Source organism: Lithobates pipiens, unplaced genomic scaffold, assembly GCF_037356315.1.
Source record: "Lithobates pipiens isolate NorthernLeopardFrog02 unplaced genomic scaffold, aLitPip1_a1.2 Scaffold_19, whole genome shotgun sequence".
NCBI lineage: Eukaryota > Metazoa > Chordata > Amphibia > Anura > Ranidae > Lithobates > Lithobates pipiens.
In genome coordinates this window covers 344,105,852-344,132,751 of record NW_027507764.1, presented here as the reverse complement: position 1 = coordinate 344,132,751, position 26,900 = coordinate 344,105,852, and the positions used below count along the sequence as shown (strand labels likewise).

Here is a 26,900-nt window from a genome sequence, read left to right as displayed (position 1 = left end):
AGCGATGCGGGAACGCCACAAATCTGCGGCGGGTTCCCGCATCACATGCCTCCCGGCGGCAGTTCACACTGCCCTCTGCGAACTGCTGGGAGTGTCAGTGAAATGTTAATGACACCCCCAGATCAGTTCGCATATCGCAGTGCGATCTGCAAACTCGGATCGCATGGTGTAAACACCCATGCGATCCGATTCTGCTGCGGACCAAAAAAAGGGTCCCGTGCGAGTTTGCGGCGGGTGCGGCGCGAATTCAGCCATACTATCTGTATGGCTGAACTCGAATCGCACAGAGATCGGATGTGATTTGCACTGCAGTGCGGTGTGAATCACATCCGTTCTCATAAACCGCTGCAATGTGAACCCAGCCTTAGTGACACTGGCGACGGGGGGTGATCACGGGGTTAAACCTTTATTGGGGGGGTTAGGGGGGTACCTTAGAACTAAAGGGGGCTAACCCTAACTGCCCTAACAGTTATTACAGTCACAAATGACACCCGCCAGGTGATCAGGGGGTTAAACCTTTATTAGGTAATAAATGGCGGGTGCCCTGAAACTATAAAAAAATAACTAACCAACCAGCGTCACCTGTAACAGTTATATGGTGATCACTGGTGAAAGGGTTAACTAGGGGGCAATCAGGGGGCTTTATACGGTAGTATATGGGGGTCCCTGGCGCTATAAAAAGCTGCGGCGAACCTAAATACCTACCTGCCTAACTAGCGTCACCTGTGATACTAATACAGCGATCAGAAAAACGATCGCTTATTAGGCTGGGTTCACACTGGAGCGATGCGGGAACGCCACGAATCTGCGGCGGGTTCCCGCATCGCATGCCTCCCGGCGGCAGTTCACACTGCCCTATGCGAACTGCTGGGAGTGTCAGTGAAATGTTAATGACACCCCCAGATCAGTTCGCATATCGCAGTGCGATCTGCAAACTCGGATCGCATGGTGTGAACACCCATGCGATCCGATTCTGCTGCGGACCAAAAAAAGGGTCCCGTGCGAATTTGCGGCGGGTGCGGCGGGAATTCAGCCATACTATCTGTATGGCTGAACTCGAATCGCACAGAGATCGGATGTGATTTGCACTGCAGTGCGGTGCGAATCACATCCGTTCTCATAAACCGCTGCAATGTGAACCCAGCCTTAGTGACACTGGCGACGGGGGGGTGATCACGGGGTTAAACCTTTATTGGGGGGGTTAAGGGGGTACCCTAGAGCTAAAGGGGGCTAACCCTAACTGCCCTAACAGTTATTACAGTCACAAATGACACCAATGCAAAAAAAAAAAAAAAAATGCTATTGGTGTCACTGTGACTGGGGGGGCAGGGGTGATTGGGGGGGGTGATCGGGGGTGAAGGGGGGGTGTGAGTGTGCCTGGCATGTTCTACTGTGAAGTGTCGTGTTGGTGCAACTCACCGATCCTCTCTCCTCGGTGCCGGAACGAAAAATACCGACACGGAGGAGAGATTACATCACTTCCTCTCCTGTGTTTACATTACAGGAGAGGAAGTGATGTCACGCCTCACTTCCATTCGTCAGGAGCGATCGAGAGGGGGTGGCCATGAATGAATGGCCGCCCCCCTCATCCCGGATTGCTTCTGAACGAAAACCGACCGCCGCTGGCACCGGGGGGGGGCCCGATCGGGCCCCCCACCCGCGGGAAGGCAGGGACGTACATGTACGCCCATATGCCTGCCCGTGCCATTCTGTCGACGTACATCGTCGTGCGGCGGTCGGCAAGTGGTTAACTGACAATTGCACGGTCATGCAACACTGTACCCAAACAAAATTTATGTCCTTTTTTCCCCACAAATCGAGCTTTCTTTTGGTGGTATTTGATCACCGCTGCGGTTTTTATGTTTTGTGCTATGAACAAAGAGCGACAATTTAAAAAAAAAAAGAAATTTTTTTTTTTACTTTTTGCTATAATACATATTTAAAAAAAAAACATAAAAAAAACAATATATATATACCGTATATACTCGAGTATAAGCCGAGATTTTCAGCCTCTTTTTTGAGGCTGAAAGTGCCCCCTCGGCTTATACTCGAGTCACCGCTGTCTGACTGCTCGATCAGCGTATCGAGCAGACAGACGGCGGACATTAAAATTCAAAAGCCGCGCCTCCTTCTCCGCCTCCGCCTGTGATAGGCGGAACACTGAATTTCCCAGCAGTCAGTGTTCCGCCTATCACGGACATCCGCTCATTCTCATACTACGGACGAGTATGAGAGGATGTCCGTGATAGGCGGAACACAGGCTGCTGGGAAATTGAGTGTTCCGCCTATCACAGGCGGAGGCGGAGGCGCGGCTTTTGAATTGTAGAATGGCCGCCGAGAAGAGCGGCGATCCTGGAGCGGCGATCCATCGGCACGACACGGGACGGAGGAGGCACGGGACGGAGGAGGCACGGGACGGAGGAGGCACGGGACGGAGGAGGCTCGGGACGACGGCGGCTCGGGACGGAGGCTTGGGACACAGGTAGGCTGGACACACACACAAGGCTGCACGGACACACACACACACACACACACACACACACACACACACACAGGGATGGATGGATACACACACACACACACACACACACACACAGGGATGGATGGATGGATGAATACACACACACACACACACACACACACACAGGGATGGATGGATGGATGGATACACACACAGGGATGGATGGACGGACACACACACAGGGATGGATGGATGGATGGATGGATGGATGGACACACACACAGGGATGGATGGACGGACACACACACAGGGATGGACGGACACACAGGGATGGACAGCCATGTCTCACCCTCGGCTTATACACGAGTCAATAAGTTTTCCAGTTTTTTGGGGGTAAATTGGGGGCCTCGGCTTATATTCGGGTCGGCCTATACTCGAGTATATACGGTATATATATATATATATATATATATATATATATATATAAATAAAACACATTTATTCATCAGTTTAGGCCAAAATATATCCTTCTACATATTTTTTGGCGTATATTGATTGGATAGATTTAGGGACTTTTATTAATTTATTTATTTTTTATTGTTTTACCAGTAATGGTGATTTTTTTTAAATAAATTCTATATTTAAGAAAGAACATGCGGAAATACAGAGACCACAATGGTGTATATCAAAATAAAGTAATCGTTCCCAAGAACATAGTCAATAGTCCATACATCACGATGTAAGAAAAAAATGGTCATCTATCAGAAGGGTATTACATTGAGCTTTTAGGGGCCAGAAGTCCTCCGTACTCCGCATTACCATTTTCCACAGCGATCACCATTTTTAAGAATAGGAATAAAGCCAGATACCAACTGGCTCTAAAGTAGCAGCAATCTTATACAGACATTTTAGGGAAAACAGAGAGAAGAAGATGGAAAAAGAAGAAAGAGGCGAAGAGAAAAAATAAATAATAACACACTGGGGGAAGGTATAGTACCACCATCCAATCATTCCAACTCCGTCCTGGGAGCCTCCAAAGTCATCCCACTTTAGGGAAACTAAGCCGCCAGCTTCCTGTGCTCCTCAGAGTAGATGAATTCATGCCAGTGAAAGCATGTTTTGGAAAATTTATTTTTCACCAAGTCCTCCATTGCGTGAATGTCCACCGACAGTTGCTGTGTCTGCTGCTAGCACAGGGGGATGCAGCCTTTTGCCGCAGTGAGCAGGAGAGGCAATATGGATCTCCTATAGATCTTACTAGGAATCTCATGGTGATGCAAAAGGAAGAACTCGGGGGTCGTCAATATCTCCCGATCAGTGAATTTCTGATCTATATGGTGTATCTCTGTCCAGAAGGGCTCTAGGATGTGGCAAAACCAGAAGATATGAAGGAGTGTTACAACCTCCTCCCCACATCTCTAACAAAGGTCCGTGCTCTGAGGAAACATTTTGTGGATCCTTTCCGGTGTGTAGTACCATAAAGTACTTTACATCCTGCCTCCTGGTGTTTGGCACAGATAGAAATTTTGTGGGAAAAAAAGATGAGCCAATCAACTTGTTTCTCTGTAAGTTGCAATCCCAGCTCACGCTCCCACTTGGCAATATAAGGAGGCCTAAAGTCCGGTGGTTGGGATACCAGTAGTTGAAGTCAGGAAATCACATGCATCCATGGAGACTACTCCAGGATTAGCTATTCAAGGGAGGTCAGTTCCCTCCCGAAAGCTGCCGGGAGGGCAGTGAACCAATATAATGAGACAACTGTACTTTTTGCCAAAAAGTGAGCCCCGTCCGGGCTGGGTTGTCCACAATCTGTTGCCTGTTCCTCCATTGTCCATTAGTGAGGGAGTGTCGGGCCTGTGACTGCCGACCAGTTTCAACTCCAGGAATCTAGGGTTGTTGAGTCCTGGACTGAAAGCTGGATTGGCAACGGGAGTGAGTGGAGATGGGAGAGGCGCGACAGAAAAATTGTGGAAGGTCCTCCGGGCAGTCTGCAATGTTACCCCCATCGTGAGATGGTCCGATATCCATTTTGGAAAGTACGTCTAACACCAGGGCAGCGACTCCCACTGGACCCCCGTTAGGGTTTATTCTACTTGCACCCATTGTTTCAGAGCGCTGTGATGATACCAGTCCAAAATATGGGTTAGGTGACATGCCGTATGGTAAAGGTTGGCATTTGGCAAGGCTATGCCTCCCTTCAGTTTTAGAAGTCACAGGACTGTTTGCGCCAACCGTGGGGGTTTCTGGGCCAGACATAATTGACAAGTGCTCAGTTCACTGCTCTTAGGAAGGAGGTAGGAACCCATATGGGGAGTGCCTGAAAGTGGTACAGCAGTCTGGCCATGATGTTCATTTTCACTATGCCACAGCGTCTGAACCAGAACACGCCATGCTGCCACTCCTGAAGATCCTTCTTTATGGCTGTCAGAAGAGGGGGGTGATCTGTGATTTTTGGCAGGACTGCGAAATTGAGGCAGACAAATCTGACCCCAAATGATACTTTTTGGGGATCAGTATCATTTTTACATTGATCAGAGCATTTTTAGCATTTAGCATAAGACAACTGGGACTACGCCAGGACAAGGTGTGAAACGTGTTAGTTTTTTAACATGTTTTTCCATATTTGATATGTGACTGCATTTGGATTTTATCGACCAATAAAGATGCCATTTCTCTGATGTGCGGCCATCTAGGAACTTCTTCTTATTTTCTACACTGCGCAGAGCCAGCATCTGAGTGTCTCATTAGGGATATACGTTTGTGGTGTGTCTGAGAGGCTGGAGCGGTAATCCCTTTTTGTTTACTGGGACTCTGTACTCTGGAGTGATGAGACCAAGATAAATGTTTTTGAAACTGATGGCTTTAAAACAGTATGGCGTCGCAAGGGTGAGAAGTACAAAGAAAAATTCATTATGTCTACAGTGAAATATGGTGGTGGCAGTGTCCTTCTGTGGGGCTGCATGAGTGCTGCTGGTGGCGGGGAGCTGCATTTCATTGATGGCACCATGAATTCACAGACGTACTGCTCTATATTGAAAGAGAAGATGCTACCATCAGTCCATGCCCTTGGTCGTCATGCACTTTTCCAACATGACAAAAAACATATCTAAGGCCACTGTTGCATTTCTGAAGAACAGGGTCAAAGTGATTCAGTGGCCAAATACTGTATGTCTCCTAATCTGAACCCAATCAAACATCTATAGGAAATTCTGAAGAGACAAGTTGAGCATCACTCTCTAGCCAGCATCCAGGCTCTAATAGGTCGTTCTTGAAGAATGGAAAAAGAGACATGTTACAACATGCTGTCAACATGTTCATTCCATGCCTAGAAGACTTGGTTTTGTCCTTTCAAATCCTGGAGGTCATACAAAAAAATAGATGTAGTTGCTTTTGTTGTGGGGTGTATTAATTTTTGCATCAACTAATTTTAGTAAAACTGAAGATTTTGTAATCTAAGTTATATTATTAACCTTACTTTCATGTATTGAGCTATACATATGTTCTATAAAAGTCAGTTTTGTCAAAATGTTGGAAATTGTTCTAGTGTTCATTGAGATATTGATTAAAATATTACTTTTCAAAAGGGGTGTACTCATTTATATTTAGTATGAATAAACAGTGCATTAAAGGTGATTACTCTTCCAGTCTTCTGGATATTATTAATATTTCTTTGCATATATTAAGTCAAGAATTTTTGCAAGGTTTAATTATTGATTTGTACCAGGGACTTCAGACCTTAGAGATGAGGTTGAGTCATTTAAATAATAGTAGGGGTTAAACAGTTCAGTAGGGAAACGAACATGGTATCCCAACAACTAATCTCTCCTTCAGGTTAAAAAACAGGTTAACTATAAACCATTGACAACATAAAGTGCCGTGTTCTATTATCAGAAAATGAGCTTCATTCCTTGGCTGCAGGTGGGTGGCACTTGCAAGAGAGAGGGGACGGCACCAAAGATTTGGCTGCTCAATGACCACGTCATTTTTTTGCGATACGGCACTGCGTCACTTTAACTGACAATTGCTCACTCGTGTGACACTGAACCCAAACAAAACTGACTTCCTTTTATTCCCACAAGTCGCTCTAAATCTAAGGGGTAGATCTGAAATGAGTGGAAGCTCATCCAATCATGTGCAAGCTAATCATGTGCAAGCTAAAATGCTGGTTTTTATTTTCCTTGCATGTCCCCCTCGGATCTACAGCGACTTTACTTCCAAGTGCACTTTCAAGTGTACTTGCAGTGCAAAGTGTATTTGCCTTTAGTAAATAACCTCCAAAATCTTTTACTTTAGCTATAATAAATATCCCACTTTTTTTTTCAAAAAAAAATATTTTTTCCTCAGTTTAGGCTGATATGTATTCTTTTACACATTTTTGGCAAAAAAAAAAAAATCGCAATAAGGGGAAAATTTAGGGGGTTGGGGAAAAGTTATAGCATCTACAAAATAGGGGATAGATGTATGGCATGTTTATTAATATTATTTTTTTTTTTTACTAGTAATGGGGGTGATCTGCAATTTTTATCGGGAGATAATTGCGGTGGACAAATTGGATACTCTTGACACATTTTTGGGACCATTGACAATTATACAGCAATCAGTGCTATAAAAATGCACTGATTAATGTATAAATGTCACTGGCAGGGAAGGGGTTAACACCAGGGAACGATCAAGGGGTTAACTTTGTTCTCTAGGTGTGTTCTAACTGTAGGGGGGTGGGACATCAGTGTTCATACTTTGTATGAACACACGATCTGTCTCCTCTGCGAAATAAGGCAACGTTGATTTGCCCAGCCGAGCCAACTTGCCGCAGTAAAACTGCGGCGGCTGCGCTGGAAGTGGTTAATAACCCAGTTGTCTATCAATAAGACTATGTCCTGTACTGCAAAATCAAGAAAACTAACTCTAGAGTAGTTTTTACTGAAAATATGGGTTTGATAAACCTTTGCGCTAATATTGTGTGACAAAAATTAAACAACCACCATTCTATTCTCCCGGGTTTCACCTTTTAACATGTGCTCAAAATACACAAAACAGATCTGGCAGCAAAAGGGTTAAATGCATGAAGATATTAAAGAGAATATTCGATGCACACTTACTAACAAAAAATATAAGGATACTAGATATTGTAAAAGCTGAATTATATTTTCTTTCTTTTCATTTTGGTTTACAAAATCCTACTGCTTTTCTAGTATCAGATGCTGCTATTTAAGTCTGATGCTGCTGTCACCACCTATGATGTGAAATTTCCAAATCACACTTTAAGTCTGCATCTGGTGTAGAGGGGATGTCTGTATTACTGGTGACACATCCTGGGAGCTCTCATAAACAAGAACACATTGTCACTAGATGAAATAGAAGGCATTTCAGCTCTAGGCTCCCTGCAGAAGGTGATTTTTGACTGCAGTTTCAGTTCTTATGTTAAATATCCCCTACAGTACCACATATGTCTATCATGGGGAAAATCCCAAAAAAGTGATGGCATTATTTAGCATATTGAATTAGACATATTCATTTTGTATTTACACCACTAACATTTAGTCAGGTTAGACATTAAATAAATCATTCTCAGGGACTACTGACACTTACAGAACTGTCTCCAGTACAGTTACAAAGTATAACTAAAGGAAAAACTTTTTTTAGACTTTGATCAAGTGAAGATGGATTAGCACACCTGTCAGTTATTGGTGACTTTATTGCTAAAACTGACAGGGTTTATAACCCTCTCTTACTAAAATTAAAAAACAAAACAAAAAAACAAAACACTTTTGCTTTTAGTTCTGCTTTAACGTTGATGTAAACCCGATTCATGAAATTTGATCTAGGCACATATGATTGCGGTGTTTTCTTATCCCTCTTTAAAGCACTAAATCCCGTGGCTTTCTCCTGCTCCATTCTTCGGTTATCTGCATGATAACTTCTGACAAGTTCTCTAACACGTGGTAAAATTAGCCTGAATTTTGTGTTAGGCCGCGTACACATGGGCGGACTGTCTGACGGACTTGGTCCGCTGAAACGTGTTTCAGCGGACAATCCGCTCGTGTGTGGGCTTCAGTGGACTTTTTCAGCGGACAGTCTGGCGGACTAAGTCTTTCGGAATTTCCGTAATATTGTCCGTCCAAACTTGGTTTCAGCGGACAGTCCGCTCGTGAGTAGGCAAGTTGGACGGACTAAGTATGGCGCATGCTCAGAAAGGATTTACATGGCCGAAGGTTGCATTGCAGTGTATTGGACGTCGTATTTCTAGTCCCGTCGTACGTGCTGTACACGTCATCGCGCAAGCTTTCAGCGGACTGTCTGTTCGTCGTGTGTGGTCAAGTCCGTTCATTCAAAAGTAGGACGGACTGCCTGTCGGATTGTCTGACGGACTTAGTTGGACGGACAGTCCGCCCGTGTGTACGCGGCCTTAGGGTGGGTGCTATAAATAGATGCGCAGAAAGCTGCTCTACTCACAACACAGCTCTGAAAGTCTGCCTATCTGGAGGGGAATGAGTGCCTTTCCTCCAATCAGCTGTCTCTCAGTGTAATCTAACACTACACTGTTACTGCTGAATGAGGAAGTGTATGCAATCTGCACAAACAGTATATAAAGGTGAAGACAGCAGATATACATGTAAAATTTATGTAAGGAGATGTGTTTAATCTCTGTGTATCATCTGAGGCTGTTCAATTCACTGGGTGTATGTGAGGGTTTACATCCACTTTAAGGTCTGGCTCACACAATTGTGGCTCTGTAAGCTGCATTTGCATGGGCACGGCAGCCCATTCATTTGAATGGGCTGCTGTGCCTGAGATTCATGCAGGAAAAAGGTTCCTGCACCATTTTTTAAATGCAGCGGCAATTCCTCCACTCACAAACGGGCTGCGTTTTTAGATGCATGGGCTGTGCCTGAGATTCATGCAGGAAAAAAAAGGTTTCTGCACCATTTTTTAAATGCAGCGGCAATTCCCCCACCCGTAAACGCACTGCGTTTTTAGATGAAAGGGGATCCAATTAAGAATGGATGCCAGCCTTGTGCATTTTTGAAGTGCAGCATATTTTGGCTGTGGGTGGTTGTAGGTGTGGGCACGGGTGCACCTGCAATAGTGTAAACCAGGCCTAAGACAAGATCCTAAAATTGCTGTTTAAGGACCCTTTCACACTGGGGCGGGAGCAGTGTCGGCGGTAAAACAGCGCTATTTTTAGCACCGCTTTACCGTCATTTTAGCGGCGCCATTCGGGAGTTTTAGCCCCCCCCCCCGCGAAAGGGTTAAAACCACCGCAAAGAGCTGCTGCAGCAGCGCTTTGCCGGCGGTATAGCTGTGCTGCCCAATTGATTTCAATGGGCAGCAGCGGTGAAGGAGTGGTGTATACACCGCTCCTTCACCACTCCAATGATGCTGCTAGCAGGACCGCTCCAGTGTGAAAGCCCTCGTGGCTTTCACACTGGAGTGACAGCAGCGGCTATTTCAGGACGGTTTGTAGGCGCTATTTTTTGCGCAATAGTGCCTGCAAAACGACCCAGTGTGAAAGCGCTCTAATACATAATGCATTTATTGAACCCTGGTATGTTTTCACATCTGCCACTTTCACTGTCTGGGTGAAGCTTCATTTTATTTCGCTCCTGCTTCCAACCTGAGTGGTTAATTGAACTTTAGTGCAATATCAGATAGCCTGCAACAAATCAGACAACTTGCACTCATTTTTTCATGGTGCCCTTACATTCATTGACAGATTTCAGTGGTTACAATTGAATAGGATTTTATCTGTTAAGTCAACAAGGGCTTGAGTGCAGGTTTATCATTATATCAATATTTTTTATTTTTGTCATGTTTAGCATTCACAATGCTTTGTATTGCCCCTATTTGAGTGTATGACACCTAGCTGAAGCATTAGGACTGAGGGAGATCAACATGACATTATCAGTCAGATTTTAATATCCAGGCAGTTGGTAATGAACTGGAAACTCTAGTGGGGGATCTCATTGCTCATTTTGCAGAAAATAACAAATCAGGATGGAATTCATCATGCCAGGATCTTGCCAGCAACCACACAAAAAATAAATCAGCTGGCCTTTAATCCAATCAACAGTGGGTGGTATAGGCAGGAATTTATGGGAACAACAGTGACAGAACCTAGCAAAGTTATATTAACAAGTAAGAAAACAGAACTGAAAAGAAAAACCCCCTTCTTGCTATTTTTTTATTATTATTGTATTATTCCCATTATATACAACAATATTCAATTTACAGTAATATTCAACAATTTATAAACAGAAAAGTCAGTACTACTACCCATACAACACATAGATATCAGAGCTCCCAGGTTGAGTCAGTTTACATCAGTTGACACATTTCAGCCTATAATTCCTTAGTCATAACCATTAGTTATGACTAAGGCATTATAGGCTGAAACGCATCAACTGACTTAATCTGTGTTTGTCCACTGTGGCTTTTCAAAAAAATGAAGAAATTTTAAGAGCAACAACCGGAGTGCGGATCATTTTTTCCACAATATTCATGTGTATAGTAGAGAACACGTGAAAAAATTTAATGACATGATAATTCTATTCAGAAAATGCAGTGCTAAAGGGCTTGCAAATGGCTGTGGTTGGGGGTGGTAAAAAAAGGCAGTTGAAGGATTGCCACATCATGCATACTAGGAGGCAGTATTGTACTGAGGGTGCATAAAAGTCGCAAGATTCAGTGCATGCATAGACATATCATTCTTCTTAGCAATCCTGCACACGTGCAAGGGATTCTCATGCATGTGCACAGATGTTGCAGGTCATTCCCCCCAATGCCAGAAAATAACAGCATCTAAACATATGTGCCGACCCCCCCCCCCCCCCCACCATACATTTGCAGACATAGGACAGGTTCTCTTCTAGGTCCCAAACACATGGCAGATACCTGCGGCAAATTTGCACAAGATATTTTCAGAGATAGTGGTGTGGTAAAAGGGCAGAGGGGAATGATGCCATGCTGAAGTTTTTTCTAGGAATTATATATTCCTAGAGTAAATTTCCTGAACCTCTTTTGCAAAGCTCCAAACGCTACTGTTATCTAGCCGATTCAAATAGCATGTTCCCCACGGCTCCCTTTGGTTCCTCCTGCAGACCCCTACAACACTACAGGAAACACTGGTGACTAAGGGTTTGGCCATAGGAACTAAAATCTAAACACTAGAAAGTGCGGGACAAACAGTGGTGCCTGGAGGTCTGTAAGAGAGTTTGGTTTCAGCAGTCTTCTCTTTCAAGCAAACTCATGATGTGAAATAAACTATTATGATGCAATAGGTACCATTAACATCTCTCCATGTAATAGCATGGGCACCATCAGCATAAGTAACACTAACGCAAGTTAGATCTGAAGCATGCTCCCACCACATACCAGAATATAAAGGGCTCTCAATGTTTATGATATGGTATATAAAAGTTATGTCTTGGCATTATATTATAGAATGCTAACAATATGCACACTGCACGATTTCCTGGTTCAAAAGTTCCCAGAATAAAATGTAACTATATTTTAAGCATAGTTTGTAATTCACTGGCCATTTCTGAACCTTCTGGGGGTAGTAATTGGAGGTGCTTGTTACCATATAGTGAGACTTTCCAACGTGTTTGAAGGTCTTGTGAGTGGACCAGGGAAAATCAAAGTATGGCCTGTGCACCATTAGGCAGATAGCAACAGCAGGTCCAGGAATTCAGGAAGCTCATTCAAGAAAAAGGTAATCTCTATGCCTGCTAGTCTTAGAGAAATACTTTATATGTCCAGCTATGACCAAGGTCATAATTATTTCAAAGTACACACAGACTTTTTCTTCCTATAAATGACTTCCTACATTTGGGATTATCCACACGCAAAAAAATAAATAAAATAGAATTTGCTGAAGGCTGATGAGCAGAAACAAATGATGTATATAGTAAAATACACTTACTTCGGATTAGTATATTGATCAATCAAAGTCACTTCTTCAACAATGTCTCCTGCAATACTTCGGACTAGATCAAAAAAATCATTCTCCAAATATCCTTCACTGGGAAGCCAGAATGACATGTCATTGGTCAAGAACGGAAACTTGCTTATTGGCTAGAAAAAGAAAATAATTGTTTTATTTCCTGCAGATGGATGAACATAAATGCAGAAATATTTACAACAGATAAAGTTAATAAAAAGTGAAATTCACTTTAGGAGTATTTTGACAATTCAAAAGTAAAGATCTCACCCCTAGAATAAACTTAAAGCAGAACTAAATCCATTGATTTAACCGTTTCCCAAAAGAGTTACAATCAAGGCATACAAAAAACACAAGAGGGCTTATTTTCAGCGGAGGTCTTATTTATTTATGGTAGGTACAATAATCGACATTTATTCAAATAGAGTAATGTCTTCATGACTATCTTAAAGTGGTTGTAACCCAAAAAAAAAATCTGATCCTTTAAAGCAGTGATTCTCAACCAGGTTTCAGTGGAACCCTAGGGTTCCTCCAGAGGTTGCTAGGGGTTCCTTCAGCATTGGGCAATTTCTACCTCTCAGATAAGTTCCCACTGACACCATTGATCTTTAATTCTTCCCAATGACCACAAGTGTAAAGACCATTCTTCCCATTGACCATCACACTAATGTATCATGAGTTGTAGATTTCTAATTTTTAGCATGGGTTCCCAGAGCCCGGAGAACTATTTCAAGGGTTCCTCTGTGTTGAAAAGGTTGAGAAAGGCTGCTTTAAAGCATGATAGACACAGTTTTTGTGCTGTGTCATTTACCCCTCTCTATGTTCTAAAAAACCCGGATTAAAACAATAAAATGTTTCTAAAAAAGTTTCCGTGTTCCATGTTTTCTCTGACCCTGTCAGCTCAGGAGTCAACATTACATTCTGCAATCCCAAAAATAAACCTTGGTTAAAGTCATTGTAAAATTATGTAATCCGTTTTGTAAAACGATTATATAATGTGCAGTATGTCTCCTTTTGTATCTTTATTGTGGAAAATACCTCATTTACAACTCATGTGACCCGCCGCAGCTCTTCTTTCCAGCTCTGAGCACAGCAGAGGGAGGGGCCGTTGATGACAGCCGGGAGGAGTGGAAACGATCTCTGGTGGGTTATGTGAGCGCGCAGCTATTTTACACAATGAAGTTACAAAAGGAGACACACTGCACATTATATCATGTTTTTACAAAAACAGATTTTTTTACGATTTTAACTAGGGCTTAATTTCAGGGTAGCGCTTATATTGCAGCCATCCAAAAAAAAATGCTAGTTCTTATTTTCGGGATAGGGCTTATTTTCCAGGAAACAGGGTAAATGTTACATTTGATTTTGCTCTCAATTGAATAGTCAAGTCATCATATGGCTGGTGTCATAACTAATCACATGTGCAGCACCATGCCACTGCAGTATCTTCAAAGTCAAACTTTTTTTACATTTTGGATACAGAAATGAATCATTAAAATCTCAGTCGGGAATATTTGGTATATACCCCATTATGGAAATTTTTCTTTACTTTCTGTCCTGTGAGAGGGGATCATTTGAAAAGTCATAAGGAAAAGAGAGGTTGTGTCTACCCAATGAGGCCACATACAGCAATAAAAACCTGACCCTTCCCTATTGTCTAAAAAATGGCTTTAGATATGCTTTAATAGAGCTAAATTATGATATTTAATCTCTATTATCTAGATTAGTAAGATTACAGGTTTCAATATTATGTGTAAAGAACTATGGATAAAAATGTCAGCTTAATAGAAAAAAAAAAGAATTCAAAAAGTACATTCATTTGGAGCAGATAAAACAATGAAAACCCTTCACCATATCACCTTTTTTGGTATGTTAAGGAAGTAAACCTATACAGCTATAATAATATTCAGCTTTAGTAGTTAGGTTGGCAAGAGAAAACATTTGACTTTATGCTGATTCATATATAACCAGGAAACTAGTTTTGTTGTAAAGAAATGGGACATGTTGTTTTAGTGCCAACTAGCTTAGAACACCTGAAAAGTGAAATTACCACCGAAAAAAAAAGTATTACATCCAAAAACCTTATACTATGTACAGTGGATATACAAAGAAATCACCCTGTTTAAAATCACAATTTGTTGCTTTGCAGCCTGAAATGAAGAGAGACACAGTTTTTGTTTTATTCAGCTGTATTTACTTAGACCCCTTTCACACCAGGGCGTTATGCAGGCTTTATAGCGTTAGAAATAGCGCCTGCAATCCGCCTGAAAGAAGCTGCACCGCAAATCCGGTGGTAAAACGCTGCTAAAAATAGCGGCGTTTTACCGCCCACGCTATGGGCGATGTGCTGTGAAAAGTGTCTTAGTGCAACCTATAACATCCAAATGAAAGACATAACATCCACATGTCAGGAAAAAAAAAATCAAAAACAGAATCACAGAGTTTTGTTGAACCAACTTTTGCTTTAATTACAGCCTTTTATTTTAAGTAATGTTTGTATCCGATTGCACACAATTTTTTATTTTATTTTTTGTACGTAAATATTATGGATAAATGTTAAAAAAGATGATACAAAGTCTACATACATTGTACATAGCCCTGTAACCAGTCAACAGGTCTTGTTGCTTCACACCCACATCATTAAAGTGGTTGTAAACCCACTTTTTGGACTTCTACCTATAGGTAAGCCTAGAATAAGGCTTACCTATAGGTAGTGGAAATATCTCATAAACGTATGCCGTTTAGGAGATATTTCACTTGTAGTCCGCTGAAAGTTCCTAGGGTGCATTCGCGGGGAAGAAACTAAACGAAGTGTCGTTTCTTCCCTAGCCTGTGCCGTTAGTCGTGGCTCCCATGCACATGTGCGTGAGTGATGTCATGTGGCTGCGGCGGATCACAGAGCCAGAATCCATGGCTCGGAAGAAAGAGGGCCAGAAGATGGACGCTGCCCACACAGGGGACATCGCTGGATTCTTTTTCAGGTAAGTGGCACATAATGGCCTAGTATGTGATGCATTCTAGCCCATTATGCTTTTCACTTGCAGGCTGCAACAAGCAAAAGAAGAAGTAAAACCCATCAGGGTTTACTTCCTCTTTAAGTTGGCACATTTATCAGTGCAGGACTATTTGAATGAATTTAAGCCAATCAAATAGGTGGCATCCACATCATCAGGATGGACCATCAACCAGATCAGAAGATCTTTCCCACCTTGCAGCTTTCAGTTTTAATGCAAGATAGAATTACAGACAACCCATGCCATGGTTTAGGTTAATGTAAGTTACTTCAAGGATGAGCTTAATGAAGCTTTTGTATTTGTTTGGAGTTCCACTTTAATTCTAACACAGATATGCTCATCTGTTTGCGCATGCTGCTAGCAAGCAAACACTGCAGTTGACAACTATATACTTTCTCATTTACCCTAGATGGTGCATCATGTGGTGTCTTCAAAGCATCCTAATTGTGAAAATGGCTTGTACACACACACCAGCTACAAACGATGTCTATGATTCATTTGGACTAATAAAACCCTCAATGAATGAGCTGTGAAATCAAAGTGTTTTTCACAGCCTGTTATATGAATAAACCTGTCAAATGAATTATTTTCTGCAAAGGAGAAGCAAAACAATATGAAGGATCTATCAGAATACATAGATGAGTGGCATATATTACTTTAAACTGCTCTCTTGCAATAAAATGCTCCACATCATGGTCCCCCTGTAAGTAATTACAAATGCTGCCATATGCACACACACAAAAAATATATCTTGGATTAATTGTTTTATATTTTTGCAGCAAGTGTCGTCTCTGACAATTTTTCTTAAAAAGAAAAAAAAAATTGACACAGCAGATAGAAAAAGCTTGAAATAAATGTGCATTACGCCGAGCTGCAGAGGAAAAACCTGTCTTCAGGGAAGCAAATATTTTTACCCATTTATCACCTAACTGAGCAACTGATCTACATAGCTTTCATCTGAATGCCGGTATTGGTGCCAATAACTTTCAGCTGCTCTCTTTAGTTTTAATTCATGGTCGTAAAAGCTGTGTAATACAGAACTAGTAAAAACGTTGTAGTATTTTGCTGGGATTAAGATTTTATTACGGTATATGATTATGCACATTCAAAATGAAAGCCTACTTTTGGATGTCTGCCATACAGAAACATGCTAGCATTTTTTTTTCGGAGTCACAAATTAAATGGTGCTTTCTGAAACAGGCTTTCTAAATTATCAGTGGGTTTAGCCAGTTCTCTCCTGAACCTTTTGATAACCAAAAACAAAATGTTCTATATATTAAATATATATTCCATATTTAATATATCAGCCTGAGAGGTACTTGGAGTTTCTTCAGGGCCTTCGGTGGAATTACCACTATTTGTCCAATGCACTCCCGCTTCTGGCCATCTGTAATCCACCATTGCTAAATGAGGATCTTCTCCTGCAAGGTGCTCATGAAATGAACGTGAACTGAGGGGCCACAGTATGTCTGGTATGAAGAAATTGCAATAACCCAGGCGCTAACTGAGTTCCCGTGGCTGTGCCTTTGGAGTATCAGGCAACAGTGTGTGTTAGGAGTCATATGAGAACTATGTCAGTAGCCAGAGAGGAACTTATGATAGGTGGAAGACAAGACTGACACGTTTTAATTAGGCAAATGTTATAACAACATTGCCTATAAGTCGAGTATATGAGACAATAATAATCAGGGTAAAAATACACCCTATAGATTGCTCCAAACAGCTTGTGTGCATAGCTGTTTTGTCTTGTCCACGTCGCTGGTCCTGTTTAGGGTCCAGGCTCTGAGCATCATGGTGTGCATATACCTGAAGCGGTTGTTAGGGTCTGGGTGCCATAGGAATGGACCATGGCCCTGTATAACATCCTGTGTCTAACTCACTGATTGCACCACATACCAAGGTAAGCACTGAATGCAGGATCCAGTGCCCTAAGCAAGCATTACAGGCTGGCCCCGCTGTTACGAGGTCCAAGTATGGTGCCCAAGGAATTATATGGGTACACTGGAAGGCGGTACCCAACAAAGTTTTTGCCAGTGTCTAATTACCAGAAAGTGGCAGCATATAACTCATGGTCTAAGGATTAACTTGTGTGTCCTGTACTGTACGATTAAGATAAATACATTTAATGATGTGCTATTGATTACATAGCTGCTTAATTCATGTCTTTTATTTCTGCCTAGAGTGCATCGTTAAAACTTATTTATGGCTTGTTATGTAAATATTTAGATGTCCATAGCGTGACGAAGTTCTAATGTAAAGACAGCAGATTAACCACTTGCTTACTGGGCACTTAAACCCCCCTCCTGCCCAGACCAATTTTCAGCTTTCAGCGCTGATGCACTTTGAATGACAATTGCGCGGGCATACAACACTGTGCCCAAATGAAATTTTTATCATTTTTTTCCCACAAATAGAGCTTTCTTTTGGTGGTATTTAATTACAGCTGGGAGTTTTATTTTTTGCCAAACAAAAAAAGATGCAAAAAAAAAAAATCATGTTAATAGTGTGTTATAAAATTTTGCAAACAGGTAATTTTTCTCCTTCATTGAAGTGCGCTGATGAGGCGGCACTGATAGGCTGCATTGGTGGGCACTGATAGGCTGCATTGGTGGGCACTGATAGGCTGCACTGGTGGGCACTGATAGGCATAGTTAAGGCGCCACTAATAGGCACAGATAAGGCGGCACCGATGGGCACAGATAAGGCGGCACTGATGGGCAAAGATGGGCACAGATAAGATGGCACGGATGGGTGGCACTAATAGGTACCACTGATAGATGGGACTAGGTGGCACTGCTGGGCACTGATGGGCGGCACTGGTAGATGACACTGATGGGCACGGATATGTGGCACTGGGGTGCAGCACCTTTGTAGAGGCAGATTGTGGGCACTGCTGGGTGGCACTGTGGGCACTGCTGGGTGGCACTATGGGCACTGCTGGGTGGCACTGACGGGGGGCACATATTTTTTAATGAGGTGGCACTGGCAGGGGGCAGGTGGGCACTGGCAGGGGGCAGGTGGGCACTGGCAGGGCTGGCCGTGATCGGGACTGACAGCGCGAGGAGGAATAATAGCCGATTACCGGCTCCGTTGTATCACATGATCAGCTGTCATTACTGACAGCTGATCACGTGATAAGGGGTCGGGATCAACCCCTTGCTCAGATCGGTGATCAGGCGAGTCTCATAGACTCGCCGATCACAGAGTGCGCCGCGCGCGCCCCTCAGGGGACGCGCAGCATGGGACGACGTCAATAGACGTAGTCCCGGCAAAGGAGGTCCGAACTGTAGCCGTCATTCGGCTATAGCGCGGGTCTCAAGTCGTTAAGGGCCAGTTTACACCTGACTCACACAGGAGCACATTCACATTCATGTGCAGTGCAATTTGAGCCCATTCATTTGAATTGGTTCAAATCACACTGGACCTTGCCAAAAGTCGTGCATGCTCTACTTTTCAAATGTGCACTGCACTGGATCACATGTTACTGTGGTGCCATGCGATCAGATGCAGGCAAACACATCGCATTTGCGATCTGTTTTGGGTGTTGTTAGGATTATATTGACACGCACAGCAGATCGCGCACCCAGTGCATTTTGAACGCAGTGCAGAAAACGCACACAGAACACAGGTTTCCCACACCGGGTTCCGATGTGAACGAGCCCTTAAAGATTATGGGCCAGTCCACCCAAAACTGGTAGTTCATTTTTCCGTAGGTGTTAAAGAGGTAAACCAGGAAAGTGGAGTGTTCTCAGAGCGGGAGAGGACACATCAGCACAGAGCCTTTATATTTGTTTGGCTTGATACAGATAGGTGTGCTCATAGCACCTATTAAATGTGAGTACCCTAATACAGGGAATATTGTCATTTTAAATAAAACTTTTAAAACGGTAATACACTATCCAGTTTCCTCTGTTTTCCATATGAATATTGCTGCATGCAACCATCCACGGATCTAAATGCTGACCATAATCCCAGAGGTGGTTCAAAAGCGTGTTTTTACAGAGCTTAGGTGCAGGGTCACATGCTCTAAGGCAGTGTTTCTCAACTCCAGTCCTGAAGGCACCCTAACAGGCCATGTTTTCAGGATTTCCCTCAGATGAATTGGCTGTGGTAATTAGTAAGGCAGTGAAACTGATGGAATCACCTGTGCAAAATAATGGAAAGCCTGAAAACATGACCTGTTGGGGCGCCATGAGGACTGGAGTTAAGAAACACTGCTCTAAGGAGAACACATACACCAAAGGGGACCACATGAGTGGACACGAGAACTTTACTGTTATATCATCTGTTTTATCATCTGCAATGAGCACCAGAAGAATGGCGTAGTTATGAATGGACTTTATGCTGCGATTTTATGGACACAGATTAATGCATGAATTAGTTTGGCACAAGAGCACTTTAAACATGGTTCACTTTATTTTTAGATTGATTATTGTATATTGATGCACTTGATGTATACTGTTGTCACTGCAATTATCTCACCATTGCAATTATCGCACAGGGTTGCAAATTTCTCTATCACATATGAATGCTACATGTGTATATAGAGGTGTTTATGCTACACAGGTTGTCATTGTGAGGATCGCATAGGATTGCAATTTTTAATTGGTCATTATCGCAACTTATAATCGCATAAGATTGCGTTATTAGATTCACTAGATTTTTTATATAGGATTAGAATATCTCACCACCACTATTTAACTGCAACCAGCCATATTATGATTTAGTACGGTAACTTATGATTATATTTGGATAGTGCAGCATTATATTGGTATAAAAAGAGCTAAATCAATTGCTTATGTCACAGAGATATCTGTGGGTGGCCTACCCGGCTCTCAATAACGTGGGAATGATCACATCCAAAATCTTTCAGGACATGGGTTTCAATAGCCAAGCCATCAATCTCAAAGACTATAAAGCAGGATGGAAGATTGGCCCCTTTGACAGGAGATCTGGTTGAGCTGGAATTGTTCACCGTGACAGCATAACATGTTCTTCTGGGCCCAGCTGGTGTGATCAGAATAACTGCCTTTCCCTCCACCTGTGTAACAGATGCTGAATTAGCAGAAATGCATATATTAACCAGTCCCATGGTGTCACTAGGGCATCTATTTGCAACTACTTGCGTGTCCCTTGTCCTGGAAACAAATCTGTCCAGTTTTGCATTGAATCCGGATGCCAAAAGATCCACATTGGGTGTGCCCCACCACTGGCAATGTGCGATGAGCACCTCAGGATGGGAAGACGGGTCTGCTTGCTAATTTTTCACCCCTGGGATATGAACTGCCGACAAAGCTAGAACATAAAGCTCTGCCCAAGACAGAATTTGGTCCACCTCTTCCTGGGTAGCCCGGCTTCTGGTGCCTCCTAATGGTGATATATGCCACAGCCATGGCATTGTCCGACTGGATCCTGACCAGAATCCCCTTCAACTGTCTAATCAATGCAACAGAGCGAGGTGGACCACTTGAAGCTCCAAGATGTTGAAAAGTAACAACATTTCCTGAGGAGACCAAGTCCCATGAACTGAGAGGGGCCCCAGAACAGCTTACACCTCCTTCACCCTCCACTGCATTAAAAAGAAAGACAACGTTGTCTGAAATATATTGAACATACTTTTTCAAGCTCCCCTAATCCCGATTACCATTATCTTTTTGATAGTATACTCCATCAGTATTATATATAGAGTGAAGTTGTAGGATTACTCCACTATTGGGGAGAGAGCCATAATATAATTTACAGACTCAACTCTGGAAAACAATTTTCCTCATTTTTATCAGTAATGTGATACCGCAGAACAACTCTCAATGCTGTTAGCATCAGTTATCCGTACCTTCCAGGCAACCATAAGAAACTACTTGCTTGCCTCCATCTTCAAAGGAGCCATCAACAACTCCAATGTCCTGTGCGTATTGGGACACAGAGAAATTGGACAATCCAGACACTAAATCCTATTGCTAAGATAGGCATCTCTTATGTCCACAGACACCAGGAAATCTCCCTGCTTGAGCACTACTACCACTGAACAAACGGACTATACAAAAAGGCCCAACCCTGAGAAACTTGTTCAGACTTTTGAGGTCCAGAATTGGCCAAATATTGCTGTTTGGTTTCAGAACTATAAACAGATTGGAGTAAAAACTGAGTAACTTTCTGGTTTCCAGAACCGATTTGATTACCCCTTGCACCAGAAGATGATCTGACACCTGAAGCATTAACGCCCTCTTCTGCTGGTTTGCTTAAATATTTGATCTCATAAACCATAGAGGAGGAAATTCCTGAAACTCCAATCTGTACTACTGAGTGTCTGTAGAAAGGACCCAGCTGTCTGAAATCACCTTACACCAGGTTTCTAAAAAAGCCAACAACCTCTGGGTGCCCTTCATTGCGAAGAGGACCTGGACTCTGGTTTCACTGACTTGGTTGACCAAGCCTATTTCTGACCTTGGGCCCGAGACATTCCTCTGGAACAACCTAGGAGCGCTGAAAGGGCTGCCTAAATTAATTTTCAGCCACTGAAGAAATGGATGCCCTATAAGCTGGATGCTTACTTTTCTTTCTGAGAGGCAAGAGGGAACTTTTACCTCCAGACATTTTTTGCATGTACTCATCCAGGTGACCCCAAACAAATGTTCCCATGAAAAGGGAATCCAGCTTATCAACCACAGAACCCTTTACATATTAATGGTCACCAGAACGAACCAAGAGATTTGCTGAATAGAGTACTTAAAGTCATCTACCAAAAAGACACAGAGACTGGGGCGACACCATTAGCCCCTTTGCAATGTCCCTTCGGCATTTCCCGAATTCTTTTCAAGAGATTGTTTAATGCAATCCTTAATCTTTTGTAAGCCAGGTTCTAAAGACCTCATTATCATTAACTGGGCAAGTCAAATTCTTATGGAGATACAACACTGTCATGTTTACCAAAGGTGCACTATTTTTTTTTATAAACTTTTCAGCCATTGGATAAAGTTTAAAAAATGTATTTGGCAGCACAAACACCCGGTCTGGGTAACTCCACACAGCATACAACATCTTGCCTGAGAACTCTGTGGAGGACGCAACGATCCTAGAGAGGAATGCTTAACCAACAAGGACTCAGAAGGTGGCAATCTGAAATCAGACCAAACCATCTCAGTGAGGGAATTTATTAATATTCTCTGTGCCTGAGAAACAGACAACCCCTGAGTTTCTTCAGGCTCAGCGTCTTCAGATGTGGAATCTGCTTCCTAACTGTCCTCAAATTCTACCTCCACTGCCTCTTCGTCTAGATCCACCCATTCCTCCTTTCTAACTGGGCAGGTGACAGACAAGGGGGATCACTCCCATTTCTTGTCACTATGTCTAATGGAGGTAAGCATATCAGCAATCTTTCCCTTCAAACCAACCAAGTGGAAGCCAAGTCCTCTTTTGTGACATAAGTTGAAGCAGATGCCCGTGCAGTAGCCACAATACCAGACAGATATAATGGCTCTGATGAGCTTGACACATCTTGTCTTTTGGGACACACAAAATCAGCAGTATTACGTTCTGTGTCCTCCCCACTGAATCTAGTTAACCAATTCCCCCAAGTAGACGTCATATGACGTCATTTATTTTGAGTGGAGATTTCTGGATGATGCCTGCAGCTACAGGCATCACTCAGATATCCGTTTTTTTCAGCGGGTGATTCAGTGTAAAAGCCATCTTAGTGGTTATTGCTTGATTGCTTTTATAGGTGGCCTGAGGGGACATCCCCCCCTCACCACCCTCTGGTGCTTCTCGGATCTCTCCCATGCAATCAGGAAGCCGGAGAAAGAATCCACCGGTGGTGGCGGATTATCATAAACCTATGACCCACGGAGGCCGGAAGCAACCTTATAACATCACGTCCGGCTCTGGCAGATGTAAACAGTGCCGTTTTTTTTTGCTGGAAAACCTGAGATTGATTTTTTTGCTCAGTCTATTCAGCATAGCATTTGAGAGATGTGGGGACTTTGAGCCTAGATCTCTCTGTAAAGAGGACCTGTCATGCCCTATTCCTATTACAAGGGATGTTTACATTCCTTGTAATAGGAATAAAAGTGATCACAAAATAAAAAATAAAGGAAAAGTGTAAAAATAAAAAAATAAAAATTTTACATACAGCATCTCACAAAAGTGAGCACCCCTCACATTTTTGAAAAAAAATATTTATATCTTTTCATGTGACGACACGGAAGAAGTGACACTCTGCTAGAATGTAAAGTAGTGAGTGTACAGCTTGTATAACAGTGTCAATTTTCTGTCCCTTCAGAGTACACCCCTAAGTGAAAATTTCTCAATTGGGCTCAATTAGCCATTTTTCCTCCCCAATGTCATGTGACTCAGTGTTACAAGGTCTCAGGTGTGAATGGGGAGCGGGTGTTATCACTCTCACTCTCTTATATTGGTCAATAGAATTTCAACATGGCAACTCATGGCAAAGAAGAAAAATAATTGTTGCTCTACATAAAGATGGCCTAGGCCAGTGATGGCAAACCTTGGCACCCCAGATGTTTTGAAACTAAATTTCCCATGATGCTCATCCATGCTGCAGTATACTTGAGCATCATGGGAAATGTAGTTCCAAAACATCTGGGGTGCCAAGGTTCACCATCACTGGCCTAGGCTATAAGAAGATTGCCAAAACCCTGAATCTGAGCTGCAGCACACTGACCAAGACCACACTGACCAAGTATTCCAACATGATAATGACCCCCAAACACACCTCCAAGATGACCACTGCCATGCTTAAGAAGCTGAGGGTAAAGGTGATGGACTGGCCAAGCATGACTCCAGACCTAAACCTTATTGAGCATCTGTGGGGCATGCTCAAATGGAAGGTAGCAGAGCGCATGGTCTTCAAAGAGGAAGTAAACCCTGATGAGTTTACTTCCTCTTTCATTCCCTGCAAAGGCAAAGCATAATAGACTACTATGCATCGCATAGTAGTCCATTATGTGTCACTTACCTGACACAGGAGCCAGCGAAGTCACCGCTGTCCCCTGTAGTCCGGTGTATCTATCTTCTTGGTGGGATCTTGCAGCTCCGCCGCTGTCATTCGAAGCGAAGCTGCGATGACATCACTCCCGCGCATGCGCACAGGAGCCGACACGCGCGGCAGCTCCGTCGTTGAGAATGCCGCGCTCAGTGCGCCTGCGCGCCGCTGTCTACGGCGCATGCGCCGTAGACAGCGGTGCCTGTCTTCGGCCAAATATCTCCTAAACCGTATAGGTTTAGGAGATATTTCTTGGACCTACAGGTAAGCCTTAATCTAGGCTTACCTGTAGGTCAAAGTGGTTTGTAAGGGTTTACAACCACTTTAACATCCACCAGCTCCATGATGTTGTCATAGAGGAGTGGAAGAGGACTCCAGTGGCAACTTTTGAAGCTCTGGAGAACTCCATGCCCAAGAGGGTTAAAGCAGTGCTGGAAAATAATGGTGGCCACACAAAATATTGACACTTTGGACCCAATTTGGACATTTTCACTTAAGGGGTGTACTCCCCTTTTTTGCCAGCAGTTTAGACATTAATGGCTGTGTGTTGAGTCATTTGTTGTACACTCACTGCTTTACATTGTAGCAAAGTGCAATTTCTTCAGTGTTGTCACATGAAACGATAGAGTGGATATAAAAAGTCTACACACCCCTGTTGTCAGTTTTCTGTGATGTAAAAAAATTAGACAAAGATAAATAATTTCAGAACTTTTTCCACCTTTAATGTGACCTATAAACTGTACAACTCAGTTGAAAAACAAACTCAAATCTTTTAGGTGGAGGGAAGTATAACTAAAATAATATGGTTGCATAAGAGTGCACACTCTTAAACTAATACTTAGTTGAAGCCCCTTTTGATTTTATTACAGCACTCTTTTTGGGTATGAGTCTATCAGCACGGCACATCTTGAATTGGCAATATTTGCCCACTCTTCTTTGCAAAAATACTCCAAATCTATCAGATTGCGAGGGCATCTCCTGTGCACAGCCCTCTTCAGATCACCCCACAGATTTTCAATCGGATTCAGGTCTGGGCTCTGGCTGGGCCATTCCAAAACTTTAATCTTCTTCTGGTGAAGCCATTCCTTGGTTGATTTGGATGAATGCTTCAGGTCGTTGTCATGCTAAAATATGAAGTTCCTATTTATGTTCAGCTTTCTAGCAGACGCCTGAAGGTTTTGTACCAATATTGACTGGTATGTGGAACTGTTCATAATTCCCTCTGCCTTGACTAAGGCCCCTATTCCAGCTGAAGAAAAAACAGCCCCAAAGCATGATGATGCCACCACCATGCTTCATGGTGGGTATGGTGTTCTTCTGGTGATGTGCCGTGTTGTTTTTGTGCCAAACCTATCTTTTTGGAATCATGGCCAAAAAGTTGGTTTTCATCAAACCATAACAATTTTCCCACATGCTTTTGGGAGACTTCAGATGTGTTTTTGCAAACTTTAACCGGGCCTGGATGTTTTTCTTCATGAGAAATGCGCCTCAAGATCACTTTAACCCTTTCATGACTAAGCCTATTTTTGGAATTTGGTGTTTACAAGTTAAAATCCATATTTTCTACTAGAAAATTACTTGGAACCCCCAAACATTATATATATTTTTTTTAACAGAGACTCTAGAGAATAAAACGGCGATTGTTGCAATATTTTATGTCACACGGTATTTGCGCAGCGGTGTTTTAAATGCAACTTTTTGGGAAAAGGTACACTTTCATGAATTTAAAAAAAACAAAACAGTAAAATTATCCCATTTTTTTTGCATAATGTGAAAGATAATGTTACGCCGAGTAAATAGATACCAAACATGTCACACTTTATAATTGCACGCACTTGTGGATTGACGACAAAGTACGGTACCTAAAAATCTCAATAGGCGACGCTTTAAACATTTTTTACGGTTACCAGGTTAGCGTTACAGAGGAGGTCTAGTGCTAGAATTATTGCTCTCGCTCTGACAATCGCGGCGATACCTCACATGTGTGATTTGAACACCGTTTACATACGCGGGCGCGACTTCCGTATGCGTTTTCTTTGCTTTGCGAGCTCGCGGGGACAGCGGGCGCTTTAAAAAAATTTTTTTTATTTTTTTATTTATTTTATTTATTTTAAAATTACTAAATTGTTTAAAAAAAAATAAAAAATTTTGATCACTTTTATTGCTGTCACAAGGAATGTAAACATCCCTTGTGACAGTAATAGGTGGTGACAGGTACTCTTTATGGAGGGATCGGGGGTCTAAAAGACCCCAAACCCCTCCTTTACACTTCAATGTATTCAGATCGCCGAAAACGGCGATTCTGAATACCGGATATTTTTTTAAAACCGGCGCCATTGGCAGCCGAGTAAACGGGAAGTGACGTCATGACGTCACTTCCGTGTTTACTATGAGGAGACTGGAACGAAGCCGATTACGGCTTCGTTCCAGTTCCTCCCCAGCGGCCGAAGGCATCACAGCAAGAATCGGTGCTCCCGATCGAGC

General features: G+C 42.7%; 1 protein-coding gene across 3 annotated transcripts in view; it reads right to left on the bottom strand.

Moving 5' to 3' along the window:
- FARS2 (phenylalanyl-tRNA synthetase 2, mitochondrial) overlaps positions 1-26,900 on the bottom strand; it is a 670,425-nt gene that overhangs the window by 134,132 nt on the left and 509,393 nt on the right. For all 3 annotated transcript variants that reach the window (XM_077492141.1, XM_077492139.1, XM_077492140.1), the window contains exon 7: positions 12,384-12,535. In XM_077492141.1, coding sequence (XP_077348267.1) covers positions 12,384-12,535 — 152 coding nt within the window. The remainder of the gene's footprint in view (positions 1-12,383; positions 12,536-26,900) is intronic.